Raw genomic sequence first — 17,763 nt, 5'->3', positions numbered from 1 at the left:
AATTTGGTTGCCCCACCAAGATTGACATGCTAAAATCGCCACGGAACATGGCAAATAACCGGTTTATCAGTTTAGAGTGCGGCGCATCATCCCATGGTATATGTGAAGACTGCGCACATCAGAAATATCAATGAAATATTATAGTTCCTAAACATCACTTTCTATATTCCAATAAAATAGTCATTTTATAGGCTGTGTTGCGTACCACGTTGTGTTGCTACCATGCTATGTTGTTGTATTTAGTTCTCTCTTTATGTAGGTTTGTGTTGTCTCTCTTGTCGTGATGTGTGTTTTGTCCGGTATTTACATGATATTTAATCCCAGCCTCCTTCCCCACAGGGTGTCTTTTGCGTTTGGTAGGCAGTCATTGTAAATAAGAATTTGTTCTTAACTGACTTGACCAGTTATATAAAGGTCAAATAAATGTAAGTGAATAAATAGGCATCAAGCTCATATCGATCCTCTAGAACGCAATCGTAACCTTCCTAGTAGGACTCCACAATAATGAGGTGGCGTGTATGTGGGTGCACATCCGTTTCAGCGTGTTTTGGGAGTCAAACAAGAGTCGACTCTGTACGACGCCAACAACAGGAGTCGGAGTCGACTCAAAAATCCTGGAGTCGTGCACCGCTAGTGGTAACAAGTGGAAATCCATCTCATTATTACCATTGCCACTGAAATTCCCAGATTGCATTTCGAGCACCACGTTATGACCAAACCTGTGTTAGCCAATGGTTATTTGGAAGAGGGTCGCCCGTCAACCAATCACAGGCCTTAGAGTTTTTAAAGGCATTTAAAAGAGGGATGTTTGAAATTAAACAAGACGCAGTTAGCGAGCGATTGACTGGAGTGCAATGTGCATTTTTTAGTTAAAACGCTAATTATCCAGATGAATTATTACTATAGCTAATAAACTCGTGGTCTGATAGCAAATATCGAAATACTATATAGAGTTAACGTTTGCTAGACGAGGTTTCTTTCGCTTGGCATCGAAATATCTGGTTTGGCTGACTTGCTAGCTAACGTTAACGAGTTGGCTAACCGGTGCATCAGTGTGCAGACCGGAGTCGGTTTGCTAGATTGGGGTTTGGTGTCCAATATTCGTCAATACACGACGTGAGAGAAGTCATTGCTGGTTTTTTGAACCGTCGTAGCTAAGATTTCGGTAAGTTTAGACCCCATAAACCGAATATGAAATATGGATGTTACTGAAGTTAACTTGCTAACATTAGCTATCAATGTTAGCTAGCTTGCTAATTTTTCTTTTGGCTAAATGTGTTAACCACGTTTAAAAATATATATATATATATATTTCTACAGAATATGGATGCCGCTAGACTCAAGATGGCAAAGGACTCGAAGCTTCAAAGGCCTGTGTCTGAACACAAGGTCAGTTCTGCATTTTAGTTAACACTGTTCCAGCTCTTTGTCATGGACATCTACAGGATGTGACTTTAGTTATGAAGACAATCCTAACCCCGTTGTTCGTATTCCAACTAACTAATAATGGTCAGTGTTGTGTCAACCACTCTGTGAAAATAACCAACTACAATTTAGCAAGAAGGTACCAGTCAACTAATTCCAGTGTGAAGTAAGATGCACTAAATATACAATTGAAAGAAATCGATGTTACTTAGCTAACGAAAGTTACTTTGAATGTGTTTAACTGACTTGCATAGTTGACTAACATACAAGTTGCTAGTTCACATCCAAACAAACTTCGTGAGATTGTTACTCTAATCTGAAATGTCAGACTACAAATTGAAGGAACTGGTCCCTTTGGACTCACACATTAAGTGTAATTGGGTGTATAAAACTGAATGTTTCAAGTGAGAATTATGCAGGTTTGACGAAATATAAAGGGTTTTATTGCCTACTGCACCATTTTTATTTTTTTTACATTGAAGTAGTGTAGCTCCAGTAAGCAACACTGCTATATGGCAAAGTAGTGGAGGTAAAGGGGGTTACAGTCAATTGTATGACTGAAATGAGTCTTCTGCATTTAACCCAACCTCTCTGAGTTGGTGCCAATCAAAGTTTAGACATTACTAATTTATACAGCCTGAATTTGAAATAATTAACTTAATCTCATGTGAAGTTACTTACAACCTCTTTATGTTTGGTAAAATGACTACTCAGGGCTGGGCTAAATGGATACCGACTGTACTGTTAAAGCCTGTGGGTGTTCCAAATAGGGCCCACGTCCATAAATCAATGTAAATGTCCAAATGTTGAAGACTCATTTCTTATCTAAGCTTAACATCTAAAATGATTAAATATCTGTTCGTTGTGACATTACTCATAACAGGGGTGTCTAATTTGTATCTGTAGACTTGACTAGTTGAATCAGGTGTGGTACTGCTTGGTTGGTTCAAAACCCTGCACCCTCACTATCCCTCTGTCTAAGACACCATGCACAAATTATTTTGAAAGTGGGTTCACATTTGCAGTACTGTTAATTAGTAAAACTTGTTTTAAGCCTGATGTTGCATTGCAAAGGTAGTTGGACCAAAAAAGGGAAACACCTGAATGAAGGACAATGTCCTAACCACATGAGTAGTCCAATAGTCAACTTGTCCCTCGATTCCAATTTGTCCTCTACTTGTAGGTGTTCCATCCTTGAAATCCCTAAACTGTGATCTTAAGGGCATAACTGTAGCTTGAGCATCTTACTTAAATTAAATCTAAAGAAAATGCATGACTGCTTAGGTTCACTGCATGTTAGGGATGTCAACACACGATCCCAATGTGTTTCAATGCAAATTGGGCTTAATGGGAACATGCTGGGCAACAATTGATTTATGGAAGGAATGTACAAAGTGACATTTACTCAAAATATTTGGAAACTAATGTGCTGGGTTATAAACATGCACTACACTACAATATGCCAATTTAGTATTAAGACATGTGAGCTAAACTTCTGGGAAAAGGGGGGTACCTTGTGGTTAGAGTGTTGGCCTAGTAACTGAAAGGTCAGCTCAGGAATTTGATCCAGCAACAAGGTAAAAAATCTGTATGCCCCTGAGCAGGGCAATTAACCCACTGTTCCCTGGGTGCTGATGTTGCTTAAGACAGCCCCCTGCACCTCTGATTCAGAGGGGTTGTGTTAATGTGGAAGAACTGTTTCAGTTGTACAATTGAATACCTTCAACTGAACAGGGGCTGCCTTAACCGCCATCCAAGTCTTTGGAGCCCGGGGAACAGTGGGTTAACTGCTTTGCTCATAGGCAGAACAGATTTCTGGGGATTCACTCCAGCAACCTCAGTTACTGACCCAAAGCTCTAACCACTAGGGTTACCTGCTGCCCCTCAATAGGCAATATATGCTAATTAATACCCATGTAGCATAGCATGTGCATATCAACATTCGTCTCTTCATTTTACATTACCTGTGATCACTTGTCTGAGAATGTACAGAAAGTATCTGGGAAGTGTAGCTGTTATATAGATGTCTTTGACATTGGCCTCTGGTAGGAATATACACAACTGTAACATCTATGGATTGAACCACATGAATGGTTGCAGGGGGCTGTAGGGTAAGTATACCCTTATCTACTATAAACTCTACCTAGAGTTGAAGTTAGTTCAAATAACACCGGGCTAATGTTAGCGGCGGGTAGCCTAGTGGTTAGAGCGTTGGACTAGTAAAGGAAAGGTTGCAAGATCGAATCACTGAGCAGGCAAGGTAAAAAATCTGTCGTTCTGCCCCCTGAACAAGGCAGTTAACCCACTCTTCCTAGGCCGTCGTTGTAAATAAGAGTTTGTTCTTAACTGACTTGCCTAGTTAAATAAAAATGCAACATGTAGTTCACTGCTCAGTTGAACTTGCTACATGTGTTGTGGATGGCCTTGTGGGACTCATTGGCCAGGCTACATTAGCACTGCTGTAACCAAAGAAACAGGAAACTGTCATCCTCCTAAATAGGACGTGTCATGGCTTGACCCAAACCATTGACTGCAATATCTAGCATGCAACAAACTACTTTGTGTTTCATAAAGCAGTGTGATTTCCTGTTGTCCTGCTTTAATAGTACTCAACTTCCCCCCCATATGTTTAGCTTACCAGTGATGGGCCGAAGCGTGTTCCCGTGTCCCAGTCGTCCAGTGGTCACAAACCTGTGGCCTACGCCACACCAGCCCAGCGCGTTCTAGGGCCGTCAAATGGGCCGCAGCGTATCCAGCGATCCATGACCCAGAAGCCGGAGACCACAGTCCCACACACCAAGACCACGCAACCGCAAGCTGGTTATCAGAATGTGAATCCTGTTCAACCCCAGCCTAAACCGCAGTCTCAAATACACAGCCTCAAATCTGTTAAAGGGCCTCCTCAAACCCAGACCCCCAAACCTGTTCAGACCCCCAGCCAGCCAAAGGTTCAGACCCTAACCCAGAGCCAGCCAAAGAACCACGCCAACGCTTCGACTCCAAGTTCTGAGCCAGCCAGAGCCACTGAACATTCCAAGCAGGAAAAGGCACAAAGTAAGAACAAATATTTTCTAACGGTCAGATTGGTTTGGTAGCTTATTCCTTGGTCCACGCTTACAATGGTTTTGTTTTGTTCAGATAAACCTACCAAGAGTGAATCCTCGACTGCTTCTTCAAAGTAAGTGCAGGTGGTTGACTGAACGTTGAATCTGACCTCAGCAGACCAGATACTATTACTCTGTTCCAATGTCACTGCCGTAGAATGGGTGCAATACACATCTGCCTCGTTACTGTGATGGTTTCAATGGTGTAACTGCCTTGGCTCATCTTCCTATTGTAGGAAACGCTGGGCCCTGGAGAACTTTGACATTGGTCGTCCCTTAGGAAAGGGTAAGTTTGGCAACGTGTACCTGGCCAGGGAGCGCCAGACCATGTTCATCCTGGCCCTCAAGGTGCTCTTCAAGAAGCAGCTGGAGAAGGCCGGGGTGGAGCACCAGCTACGGCGGGAAGTGGAGATCCAGTCGCACCTCAGGTGGGTGCTGATAATCAGATGGGCTGACTGGTGGTTGCCACTGCCAGGTCTGTTTAGTGCTTTAGTCAACTTTTGTTGGGGCATAAGGAACATTCAAATTAATGAAGCTCTTCAACAATTGAGCTTTACAGTAATCAGTCCTACAGACACAAAGCACTGAGTGGTTGGGTAATAGGATCAAATATTTTCTGGCCACCAGGCTAGTCCTGTGGATGAGTAACACATCAGCTGTATTGTAAAAGGAGATATTAATTCAGCTATTCTCTCTCAGGCACCCCAATATCCTGCGGCTTTATGGTTACTTCCACGACACTGCTCGTGTTTACCTCATCCTGGAGTTTGCTCCTAAAGGGGAACTGTACAGTGAGCTGCAAAGATGCGGAAGCTTTGATGAACAAAGGAGTGCCACGGTAAGAGGAATTTGTCTATTTTATATTTTTTTTACTTTGAGAATAGTTTGGCCTGTGACTATAGTTTATGGAATTATTTGAAATGTGGCCTGCGATGGGCATAACGATGAACATGGCACCAGTAATACCATAACTGAACTATGACCTAACGGTTTAGGCTAGACATGGGCAGTTTCCTGCACAATAATGATTCCGCCGTTAAGGTCTGCAACCACAGCTGTTCTGTTTGTCTGTCGGACACTCAGGGGACTGAGTTGCAGCGATCTAAATATCAAGCAGAACTTGAATGTCTTTGCTTTCCTGAGCGTTCCACTACGTTTGACACTTTTCAATACTTCAAAGCCTACAATCATTTCAATTCAAATGAGTCCTTACTGGATTTGCCAGATCTTTGTAGTTCTAAATGCCCTAAAAGTAATTTTCAGATTATATTATCAAAAATGAGTTGCATGTTAGCTGAGAAAATATGAAACGTCTTGAAATCACGTGCTGAGGCTGCTGTTCCTAAATCTTTGTACGGCTCAGACGTTTGGACACCCTTCTAAATCGAAAACGTTCTGTTTCTCCAGTACATCATGGAGCTGGCGGATGCACTGAACTACTGCCACTCTAAGAAAGTCATCCACCGGGACATCAAGCCTGAGAACCTGCTGCTGGGGGCCAACGGGGAGCTGAAGATAGCAGACTTTGGCTGGTCGGTGCATACACCCTCCTCAAGGTAACCCGTCCGTCCGTCTCCCTTGTTGGCAGTTTAGTCACAATCTTGAGATTGTGTAAGGACATTGATGTGAAATGAGTTGGCGTTTTGCAGCCAGAAGCATTGTCATGTGGAATAGGGACGTTGTTAGTTTTCCATCTGCTTCATTCCTGATGTTTCACCTCACTGAATAGACCCTGATGTGCTTCTTCCACCCTCTGTCCAGGAGGTCAACTTTGTGTGGAACTCTGGACTACCTGCCTCCAGAGATGATTGAGGGCAGAACCCATGACGAGAAGGTGGATCTGTGGAGCCTGGGGGTGCTCTGCTATGAGTTCCTGGTGGGTCGCCCTCCATTTGAGACGAAGAACAACGAGGACACCTATCGCAAGATCTCACGGGTCAGAACCGACTAAATTTATTTCATGTAGAGCTGTTGGTGTTACTTTACAATTAGGGAGAAAATAATATTTTCCAGCAGTTGTACACGTTGATTCGGCTTTGCTCTTATTGGTTTAAGTTTAGATCAAATTGTATTTTGTCACATGCTTTGTAAACAACCGGTGTAGATGACTTCATCTGGTGCTCAGTTGGTAAGAGATTAGCGCTGGCTGTGAATTTGTCTCTTATTTAGCTGTTTGCTATTGGTTGACAGTCTTCCATTAATGCGCATACTGTTGATTCAACTGGACTAGTTTTATCAAAATGTGAGTTTCACCCAGTTTAAGCCGTGGTACTGGGAACATCAAGGTGGTGTTTATTTCCTGCATGGATCATGTACAGACTAATGTGTTTAGGATTAAACTGACCATGTTTGTTATATACCTAAAACATAACTGACTCTCTGCTTCTTGCAGGTGGAGTTCACTTACCCAGTCCATGTTAGCGCCGGCAGCAGAGACCTAATAGACAAACTGCTGAAGCACAACCCCCTCCACAGGCTCCCTATCCAGGGTGTTTTGGCCCATCCCTGGGTGGTGGAGAAATCTACCAAGACGCCCACTGCCATGTCTCACAGCCCAGAGCAAAACAAATGAGGACTGTTGCATGGTGTTTTCATGAATCCTGGTTGGCTGTTTCCCAGCACCTACACAGTACTGTGGCCACGGTCGTGTTCATTTAGGTCACATAACAAAAGTCATCGTTATTGGACTGCTTTAGTGGTTGTTTAGTTTGCTGTCTAATGAACACGCCGTGTGCTTAATGCCTTGACTACACTGCTCACTGCTATGGATAACTTGGCTTTCTTCTCTGACTGTCGTCTGGCATCTTGATGCCCTTCTGTAACTTCTGCCTCTTCTATGGCATTTTATCTTTGTAAATATTTTACTGTTTTGTTAGTAAAATTATGAGAATATTATGGAATTATCTGTCATTACTTGAATAAATATTTTGTCTTGACATGTAGTAGCATTGTTCATGAGGGATAGGAAGTTACAATGCCAAACTTGCTGTGACGCATCGCTCATTTATGCAATGTTATTTTTCGTTTGAGGTAGCCTAATCTAATGCACAGGTTATATGGACAACTACATTACATTTAAGGCTACTTTGTTCAAACCATTCAAGTACAGTAGCCAGACCGCTTTTCACTGGTAATGGCAAAGCCCTTGATTGCCACTAGATGGCGTACCACTCATTCTAATGAAGCAGCCATATAGATCCGGAGAAATAAAGGGCTGTACGTTACATTCACTATTTACTATGCAACACAACCCTTGTGTTTAATCACAGGCTAATTATCCCATGGTTGGCTATACGTTCCAATTATAGCTCGACAGTAAGCGACGCAATAGCCTCAATCGTTCCCTGTGCCGCCTCTACGTTCAGGTGTCAAGTGTCGTTAAAATGGTTGATCATTCAACGCTTAACACAATCCAGTTGGTTAAACGTTTGAGTCACGAATTTAGTGTTTGGCCTTTGTCCAATATTCCATATCAGTTATGCCGTTAAGGATTTTTTTATACCTAGTGACGATCAACCATACCTCCACTGTGAATTTGAAAAAGCAACTAAAAGCCGAAGTCTGTTAAATGTAGCAAAACTGCCTTTAGTCATTTCTGTGAATCTCGATTCTCAGCTCAAATACTTTCATTCGTGTATACCCCTTCAAATGAGTGGAATCGGCTATTTTAGCTACACCCATCGTTGACCATTTACCCCCAAAAAATGATTTAACCTTTTAACTAGGCAAGTCGTTTAAGTCTTTCAATGATGGCCTAGGAACAGTGGGTTAACTGCCTTGTTCAGTGACAGAACGACATGTTTACCTTGTCAGGTTGGGGATTCAATCTGGCAACCTTTCGGTTATTAGTCCAACGCTCTAACCACAAGGCTACCTGCCGCACAGAAGTTGAGCACACAGCCATTGCAATCTCCATAGACATTGGCAGTAGAATGGCCTTGCTGAAGAGCTCAGTGACTATCAACATGGCATCATTTGATGCCACCTTTCCAACAAGTCAATTGGTTAGATTTCTGCCCTGCTAGAGCTGCCCTGGTCAGTGCTGTTAAAGTGGCTGAGGATTCGCACACAGGCCTAAGATCACAATGCCAAGTGTCAGCTGGAGTTGTGTAAAGCTCGCTGCCATTGGACTCTGGAGCACTGGAAACACGTTCTGAGTGATACATTACACTTCACCATCTGGCAGTTTGATGGACGAATCTTGGTTTGACTGATGCCAGGAGAACACTACCTGCCCGAAAGCATAGTGCCAAGGAATAATGGGCTGTGGTTCAGGTCCCTTAGTTCCAGTGAAGGGAAATCTTAAGGCTACAGCATACAATGAGACACTAGACAATTTTGTGCTTCCAATGTTGTAGCAACAGTTTGGGGAAGGTCCTTTCCCTGTTTCTGCGTGCCAATGTCCCCAAGCACTAAGTGAGGTCCATACATAAATGGTTAGTCGAGATTGGTGTGGAAGAACTTGACTGGCCTGCAGAGAGCCCTGACCTGTACCCCATCTAACGCCTTTGGGATGAATTGGGACGCCGACTGCGAGCCAGGCCGAATCGCCGAACATCAGGGCCCGACCTCACTAATGCTCTTGTGGCTGAATGGACGAAAGTCCCCACAGCAATGTTCCAACGTCTAGTGGAAAGCCTTCCCAGAAGAGCGGAGGCTGTTATAGCAGCAATGTTCCAACATCTAGTGAAAAGCCTTCCCAGAAGAGTGGAGGCTGTTATAGCAGCAATGTTCCAACATCTAGTGGAAAGCCTTCCCATAAGAGCGGAGGCTGTTATAGCAGCAATGTTCCAACATCTAGTGGAAAGCCTTCCCAGAAGAGTGGAGGCTGTTATAGCAGCAATGTTCCAACATCTAGTGAAAAGCCTTCCCAGAAGAGTGGAGGCTGTTATAGCAGCAATGTTCCAACATCTAGTGGAAAGCCTTCCCAGAAGAGTGGAGGCTGTTATAGCAGCAATGTTCCAACATCTAGTGGAAAGCCTTCCCAGAAGAGCGGAGGCTGTTATAGCAGCAATGTTCTAACATCTAGTGGAAAGCCTTCCCAGAAGAGTGGAGGCTATTATAGCAGCAATGTTCCAACATCTAGTGGAAAGCCTTCCCAGAAGAGCGGAGGCTGTTATAGCAGCAATGTTCCAACATCTAGTGGAAAGCCTTCCCAGAAGAGTGGAGGCTGTTATTGCAGCAAAGGGGGGACCAACTCCGTATTAATGCCCATGATATTAGAATGAGATGTTCGATGAGCAGGTGTCCACATACTTTTGTTTTTGTAGTGTAGTCAGACAGCAACGCCTCTTTCCGTCTCATCATTTCCCTTTTCTAATCTCATCCTCTTTAGTAGCCTACTTTCAGCTGTAGAGTGTGCAGATTGGGTTGAGGTAGTCAAGAGCTACTGTAAACCTCTGTCAATGCCCATATATGCATTTACATCAACAGATTGTTAACCTTATGGAGATGGACTGTGCACGATGTGCAGGTCCTCCCAAATAGGCCTGCGGTCCAGATGCAAATGTTTTTTTTTAAACACGCAACCCACATGTTCGATGAACAGGCAGGCCTAATCTGCTTGTGCCCCACAGCAAAAATCTGGCAAACAGTATACCTACCGTCTGTTATAACTTCATTCCACTAAATTTATACAAGCATAAGGAACCAAAGTGGACTAGGCCTACAAGCTGCACTTAACCTTAAACTATTAACCTTTAGGCTACCATTTTCTTTATTCTATATAGCGTTTTAGATATATAGGGCTAGGCTATTCCAAGCAATAGCAAAAGCTACTGTCATTATAGACAATTACTGGCTAAAATGTACCATTAATCGAAGCAAACCGTAACAATTATGACACGTGACTTGTGCACCTGCATTCACTGTTGGCAGTGCTCACGTGAACCTCTCTCTCCCTCTCTCTCTCGCGCGTTTCAAAACAACACATATTTAATTAACTGAAACATTACCTTTTTGCTCTTGAATGTAATTGCATAATTCCTGTAATTCAGAGTGGCTATTACACAGGAATAACACTCATCAAACGTGAATCATTAAACAAAACCATGCATGTATTTTTTATTATTAATCGTATATATGCAAAAAAATCTAAGTATTCTTCAACATTTTTAAAACATTTTATTCTATTTATAGAGAAAAAATACATGTTTCTCACGGTGTTCGTTTTCATCACATAAAACCACACACATGTATACAATATAATTTCACTTATTTCTTTATTCTTTAATATTCATTTTCACGGTATATGATAACGATTTATGAGATATAGGCTACATTCCATCTTTTTGAAACCACAATAACACTACACATACTGTTTTATAACATTTCCACGTGACCCGTTGGATTGCACAGAATGAAAAATGTCTTTATGGACATGTTCTTCTTTGTATGATGTCTTCATATGTGTGTTATTCAGACACTTGATTCCGGACCTCGAATTATTCACATTAATATCGCATGAATAGTTTACAATTAAAATGCATAATGTGAAACAGGGGATAACTTCGAATTGAGAGTGACAGAATTCCACGTGGGTTGGGTGTTCTTACTGACGCGACAGTATTTTCCTCTGTCTAGGGCGAATATGGGTCAAATTACTTTGGAACTTGTGGTCCTAAAACGCCGTTCTCCGAACGCTAACGATTTGGCTTTTGACTTCAAGGGGATTTGCCGTTTTTTCCCCTCACAATGTCATGTGCGACAGGTAAGTGTAAGCCTAACGATATGTTGTAGGCTAATGGTTATTCATTCAAATATCCAAAACACGTCTTTCCTTACTCTGGTTATCACCGTTTTCTTTTCCAACTTCCAACTCCAGAATGATTTTCTTATCTGTCTCAATATCATACATTCAATGCATAGTTAAAGTAGCTGTGCATGTAATTAGACCACCATAATCATACTGTTTCCATTATAGCGCTTGGAGAGAACAATTACTTCTCAGTAAAGATATTTGAGATATTCCTAGTATTCAATAACACGTTATATGGGCATAATCCATGATATGTATAGGTGTAGGCCGTCATTGTAAATAATAGTTTGTTCTTAACCTACTTGCTTGTTAAATAAAGGTTAAATAAATCCAACAAAAGTATTCTATTTATTCTGTCTTGGTGATATACTTTATTGCCATTATATTAGTTGTCGTCATGATAGGTCCACATTACAATATTTGAAATATTGCAAATAATTTAGAAGAAGACAATGGCAACATATCAAAACGTACATTTTCGTTTGTACCATTTAGTCACATTATGCCGTTGAATTGTCAAAGTCCACAACCACACGCACCCCTATAATAAACGCTTCTGGAAAGAACCAACAATGGTTGTATTGCTTAGCACCCCGAAAGGTTCTATATAGCACCATTTTGCAGGGTTCTTTGATCAGAACCCCCAGGGGTTCTTCTCCACGGAACCAAACGTTTTTCAATATAGAACCCTTGGGTTCCATATAGGGTTCTAGACCAACGTTGGTTCTATATAGAACCTTAAGTTGTGCCATACATGAAGCAAGCATAGAACCCTTTTTGGTTCTCTCCAGAAGCTTTTTTTTCTAAGAATGTAAACTTGAATGTCAAATGAAATGGCTCTCCAGGTGGCACGAGACCTCCATAGAGAGATGAAATGACGCATTGCTCATTTAGCAATTTTGTTTAGGTCGATTGAACTATTGTAAACCTTCACTCCACTGAAACATATGGATATTCATTTAGTCATATTTAGGCTATACATTACAAGTTGAATTGTCCATATCGTGTGTCATGTTTTGTGACTTTTGTGTCTCTCACTCTCCGCGCGCGCACGCGTGTGTGTGTCAATGCAAGGGTGTAATGAGCACGCGAAAATGTGTGCGTGCACTGCATTCTGTGCGCGCATTAATTTCGCATGAATTGTGTAAGCATGGGCTGACTGCGCTCAGTGGTGATTTCAGTTATTCACTTTAAGATGTATGTGCAGTAACATCTATATCCAGCAGACTGTTGCTTGGCTAATCTTCTATGCCATATTTATAAGCTTCTATGAGTCCCTCCATTGAGTGGATGAAACCGGAGATAGCGCATATGCCTCCTATTACAAATATAGCGACATCAAAGAATACGTGGTGCCATAGCAGCTTTCTCCATAGCAGCTTGAGGTGGAAGAGGCTGGGGAGCAGAAAGCACAGCCCCGCGCCCGTCATGCTGCCGGTTAGACCCATGAGAAGGGCAAAATGCGGTACATAAATGGCCATGAGCAACGTGAACACCACAAGGCTGCATCTGAGAGTGAGGCCCCAGGCTTTCAGGCGTCCATCACCCCCGTAGCAATTTGGGAACCACGTGCGTTCTTGTTCATTAAAAAAGGATTTCTCCAAAACCTCGACTGCAGCGAAGAATGGTAATGGGTATGACAGTAAGGCTTTGGACACTAAGAATAGGTTTACGACAGCCCTGATGGTTGAGGGCAGGTTGTCTGTGATGACCTCCTTGGTGGCATCCGCCCAAGTCAGGTAGGCCACGAGGGCGAACAGGCCTTTGAGGACACACGCGGCGATGTGTGTCCAGTTCATCATGCAATGGAACTCGCTGGGCTTCTGCATGTTCCCCTCGAGCGACGGAAGGAAAATCTGAGAGGTGTAACTGAACACAATGATTCCAATAGAAATCGGAAACTTCTTTACATCGATGTAGAATTTGACTTTGTCCCAGGCCCAGTCACGCGCTCTGGAGAGGCAGTAGGCAATTACCAGGATGTTGATGACGAAGTGCGCGATAGTGCACAGCAAGCTGAATTTTGAGACGGACTTGAGGTTCTTGAGGAAGGCGCAGGGTAGCAGGGCGGCGGTGGCCACGATGGCCCAGGACTTCTGAGAGATAGGAAGCGTGGGAAAGCTGTTGTACATCAGGTTACCGCTCACAACAACGTACAGGATACACGTCATTACTAGCTCAATGATCTGGGCTACATTCACGATATGACCACCTAAGGATGGAAACCTCGGCTGACAACACGCGTTGGCTATGTCCACGTATGTGTCCCTCACACGCACCAGTTGACCGTCTTCGTCCTCCTCGTACAGGCAGGCGATGAGGATTTTCCCCGTGTAGCAACATACCACGGCGGCGAAAATAATGAGAAACAGTCCGAGGTAGCCCCCGTGGAGAATGGCGTATGGTAAACCCAGAACGAACATTCCCTGAAAACACAAAAATACACAACATGGAGATGGATTGGCCTATGGGAACAACGCATAACCAGTCCACAGTATAGGAAATTCAATACAATAGGCTATATAAAATGTGGGGTTTGCTTGGTAATAACTAATGCGTTTTAATAAAGCCTAAACATATGCTATATATACATGAAAGTATAGCTTAAAGCTACGGGTTTGTAGTATGGGTATGGACATAATAAACACAACATGGGTTGGCCAATTCCAGATTAGAATATATATTTTTGTAGTATTTGTTGATCATAACGTCATGCATTATAAGCATTATAATATATCCTATGTGTAACATGATTCAATGGGGGACACAGTGTGTTCTGGTGGGGATTCCATTTCGCTGTGAGCGTGCCCATTCCAGCTAATTGTGTTAAAGTCATCAAGGCGTTCTAAAGGAGACGTAACGGTGACTGCCATGATGATGACTATGGCCTGAATAACGTATGATGGGACGGCGCTTGGCTTGGGGACTTTTTTGCCTCATTTAAGTATTTATTAGGATCAACCGTAAGCTCTTTATGGGATCCAAACAGGAACAAAGCAACACATCATACGAAATAGACTGTCGAGTAAATGTTAACATTTAAACGGTCACCATATATTACATGGTTGTAGGTGATGGACACGCGTAATGTAATGGTGAAGTGCGTTACAAAATGGCTATAACGTATCGGAAAGGCTATCGAGAAAAGCACAGAGCCGCATAGATTAGGCTATATCTTAATGACCTTGATGAGATGGTTATCTAGAAGGTCACCTGTCGATCTGAAGGGGAGATCCTTTCAAAAGTAGAGCTGCTACTTGAATGCGCGCCGGATCGACAGAGCCAGGGCTCGTGCGTAAAACTGCATCAATGGGTCAGTACGTCATTTTCTTTTGTCAAATGAAAGTCTATGGGTCTCCTCCATGGAATTAGACTATTTCAGTATATTTGATCATTATTCTCTAGGCTATGTGTATGGCGTCATATAATGAAATACAACAAAACATTACGTTTCACGCCCAGCGGTTATCTTCTTATTCTAACAGCATGCACGCCATTCCGTTTCCCCCGCTCATTATGAGCCTACCCAAATCACATAAATGATCGTTGTGTTCAAATAGCCCAATTCATCTCTAAATCCTAAATCAAAACGAAATATCCTGTCAGATGGGCTCGTTCTTCTTTATTTTTCACACGGAACCATTGGTAGTCTAATTGGTTGTCTATATCGACTGCGGTAACCCATCTCCATGTGCCGTTTTCAAGTATTAATTTCGTGGTTGCAATCAGTTTGAAGGAAAAGCTATGTATATTTCTTCACTTTTGGCTGTGGCAGGTAACACGACAAAAATGAATTAATGCAGGAGTGAATGAGGGGAAGAGGACACAAGCAAAACCCATGAAGTTTCATCTGGTTATCTGAATGCGTGTTTACCTGGATTGCATTGGTGACGTTCCAGCCCGCTTCCCAAGCGGTGATTTTTGGTGATTTTTCTTCTTCGCCCAGACCTGAGGCTTTAGAACCGGAGGGCGGGGGTCCGGTGCCATCTCTCTGGTAGTGGCTGTCCCCAGTCGCCATTCCGTCTTCTCCTCCAGCCATGCCACCCTCTCCACTCCCTTCTCCAGCGTCTCCACCACCCATTTCATCCGATTTCATGATGTCCATCTGCAGTCCTTGCCGGTGGTCGTAATCCAAATCATCGCATGCGGCGAAGCCCAGTCCCTCCTCGTCTGTGGCGGCCTGGAAGCCCATCCTGGCCATCATCCCGCTCACCTTCGCAGTGGATTTATTCGACACGGAAGTTGCCGCATTTGACAGTTTATTTTGAAACTTGCTTCGAATTAAATGTGCCATTGTTGCTTCCTCTGTCTGGTTGACCTAGTCGGTGACGGGTTTTTATCTAATTCAAATACAATAAATAGTCAACAACTTTAGTTTGCAGATATGTTTCTGTACATTAATAAAACGAGGCTATGGTACAAACAGTGGTTTGATAAAGCCCTGATGGTTGTTCAGTTGCTATCTCCACTTCTTGATCATCCCCAGGTTCATGTCACCTTCAGACGTCGGCGCTCCGTCTCTGCATCTTGTTAATAACGCACTCTCTTCTTTAGCTCGACGAAAACGTCCGATCTGGATACACGATTTTTCTGAAGGAAAACAATTTATTACGGAGAGGATTACTCGAAATTGCGCTTTGCAATTTCTAATATTTAGTTGGTTTATTGATAATAACGGTTGCAGCAGCGCTTCCACAGTTGGTTTTCCTTGTTCGTTACCGATGCCAATGCGGTACGCTTGAGCCTGGGGGTGGTAAAGAGGAGGCACGTGTCATCATCAGCCTGCCAATGCAAGGACTCTGCTTCGTGAAACACTTCTTCAGCCCCCAGCGGGCGCAGCCACCCCATAGAAGAAAACGGGAGCTATTTGCTGCATTTCTAGGGGAGGTGCTTACGGTACCCCGACCCATCCCTACCCCCATATTCTACAAAACTTAATTCTAACATCCAATGGCATTCTGGGGGCTTCGACTAAATAACTTCACGTGCGGCCTATAAAAGGAGCTAGGCGGGAACTGTAGGGAGAAACCATCAACTCTTTGGACCTAGTTATGTAACTTTCAGACTAGAAAATGACCACCTTTTGTTGTGACCATTGAGTTTCATTTTGAACGACAAGAGGACGTGCGTGTCTTCAGTGGCAAAGATAGTCGGATGTGCCTACTGGAATTAAATGGATCGAATTTCAAATGTGTTCTTTTCGTTTATTCTTGAAGAAAACGCTTATTTTCTTGTTTCGTCAATCAAAATAGTCTGTCGATGGTAAGGTGAACGTTAATTCCATGTAGCCAATAGAGAAAGAAAAACGTCTTTCGCTGCTGATTTAAAGGCCGCTTTATTTCTAAGGCTTGCATTTTATGAACCAGAACATCTTATTTGTTAGAAGAACACCCTTTTTTAATAACCCGAACTTATATCTAAATAGAAAAATAATATATCCTTGGTTTTGTTTCTAAAACGCAGCCAATAATTCAATTCGAAATTAGGATAAAAATGCTGTATTTTCAGGTTAAATGCATTGGCCATACATAGCATGTTTTATTGTGTCTGCAACGAACCTTATCAAGATAATATTTTGGATGAAGCTTTCACCTTAATGTGTTTTTAATTCAACCATTGATTGAGAGAACTATAGCTTTTAATAGCAAACTATTTTTGTAGATCGATATGAGTTGCGAGTTTAAAAAAAGATTGTGAAGTGATTGCAGGCCCATATATGGGATCATCTCCAGAAAATGTTTATTGCTATGCGTGGATATGGATTTTCCTTTCGACTATAAATATTAAATACACATATTTACTCTTGCATGCAGCACGAGTCCAAAACGTGTTTATTGTTTTACTAAAACAATTTAATTCTCAAATAGCCTAACACAACTATTTAATTATAATAGATACCAATAGGAAGGCCTAGTTTGTATTGGTCTTAATAATAATAACAACGTATAATTAGCTATTAACGTGCAATAAATAATCATTATTCGAAGATTATTATTTGTAAATTTTTAAATTATAAGTTATTCTGCCCGTGCTAACCCATGCAGTGTGCAAAGGACGCAGCAGAAGCCTGGAAATAGGAGTGAGCTAGATGTTTACATTTTTTACTACAGCAAGTCACCCCAACAACTGCTTCTTCCTCACGTCACTGAAATAAAGACTTCATTTAAGAGCGCGACACTAATGCCTCGGATGAGTTCTATATTTCTAAGCCTAATACTATTCTTCATTCAACCTATTTGGTGCTGAATTAAATGTACAATTTGATTCGAAAAATGTCTTACAATTTAGGAGAATTCTATTGTTCTCTTTGGACAGCTCTTTTTGGCGTTCTGCGGTGGGAACATAGGATGAGGCTATACGCCTGCTTTTTTAATCACTAGACATGTTTTATTTTCAACCGAGTGACTTGATATTTTGATGTTTCTAAACTCATATTATTCTGGGCATGGGGAATTCATGAATCAATTAGAGATTAAT

General features: G+C 42.3%; 2 protein-coding genes across 2 annotated transcripts; one reads left to right on the top strand and one right to left on the bottom strand.

The window, feature by feature from the left end:
• The first annotated feature begins 813 nt into the window (after window positions 1-813).
• aurka (aurora kinase A) lies at window positions 814-7,465 on the top strand. Its single transcript, XM_035759875.2, has 9 exons — window positions 814-1,165; window positions 1,321-1,389; window positions 4,059-4,479; window positions 4,564-4,603; window positions 4,766-4,957; window positions 5,229-5,367; window positions 5,937-6,085; window positions 6,291-6,465; window positions 6,922-7,465. Exons 2-9 carry the CDS (start codon window positions 1,324-1,326, stop codon window positions 7,099-7,101), a joined length of 1,362 nt encoding a protein of 453 aa, XP_035615768.1. The 5' UTR covers window positions 814-1,165; window positions 1,321-1,323; the 3' UTR covers window positions 7,102-7,465.
• A 3,172-nt stretch (window positions 7,466-10,637) lies between these two features.
• Window positions 10,638-16,114, bottom strand: LOC118373681 (vesicular inhibitory amino acid transporter). The gene is made up of 2 exons (XM_035759880.2): window positions 15,161-16,114; window positions 10,638-13,712 (listed from the first exon to the last, which is right to left on the bottom strand). The coding sequence occupies exons 1-2, from the start codon at window positions 15,578-15,580 to the stop codon at window positions 12,525-12,527; spliced, it is 1,608 nt and encodes a 535-aa protein (XP_035615773.1). The 5' UTR covers window positions 15,581-16,114; the 3' UTR covers window positions 10,638-12,524.
• Between the last annotated feature and the right edge of the window lie 1,649 nt (window positions 16,115-17,763).

The sequence above is a fragment of the Oncorhynchus keta genome, chromosome 10 (genome assembly GCF_023373465.1).
Source record: "Oncorhynchus keta strain PuntledgeMale-10-30-2019 chromosome 10, Oket_V2, whole genome shotgun sequence".
In the NCBI taxonomy this organism is placed as follows: domain Eukaryota; kingdom Metazoa; phylum Chordata; class Actinopteri; order Salmoniformes; family Salmonidae; genus Oncorhynchus; species Oncorhynchus keta.
This window is presented reverse-complemented; position numbering and strand designations above follow the sequence as displayed.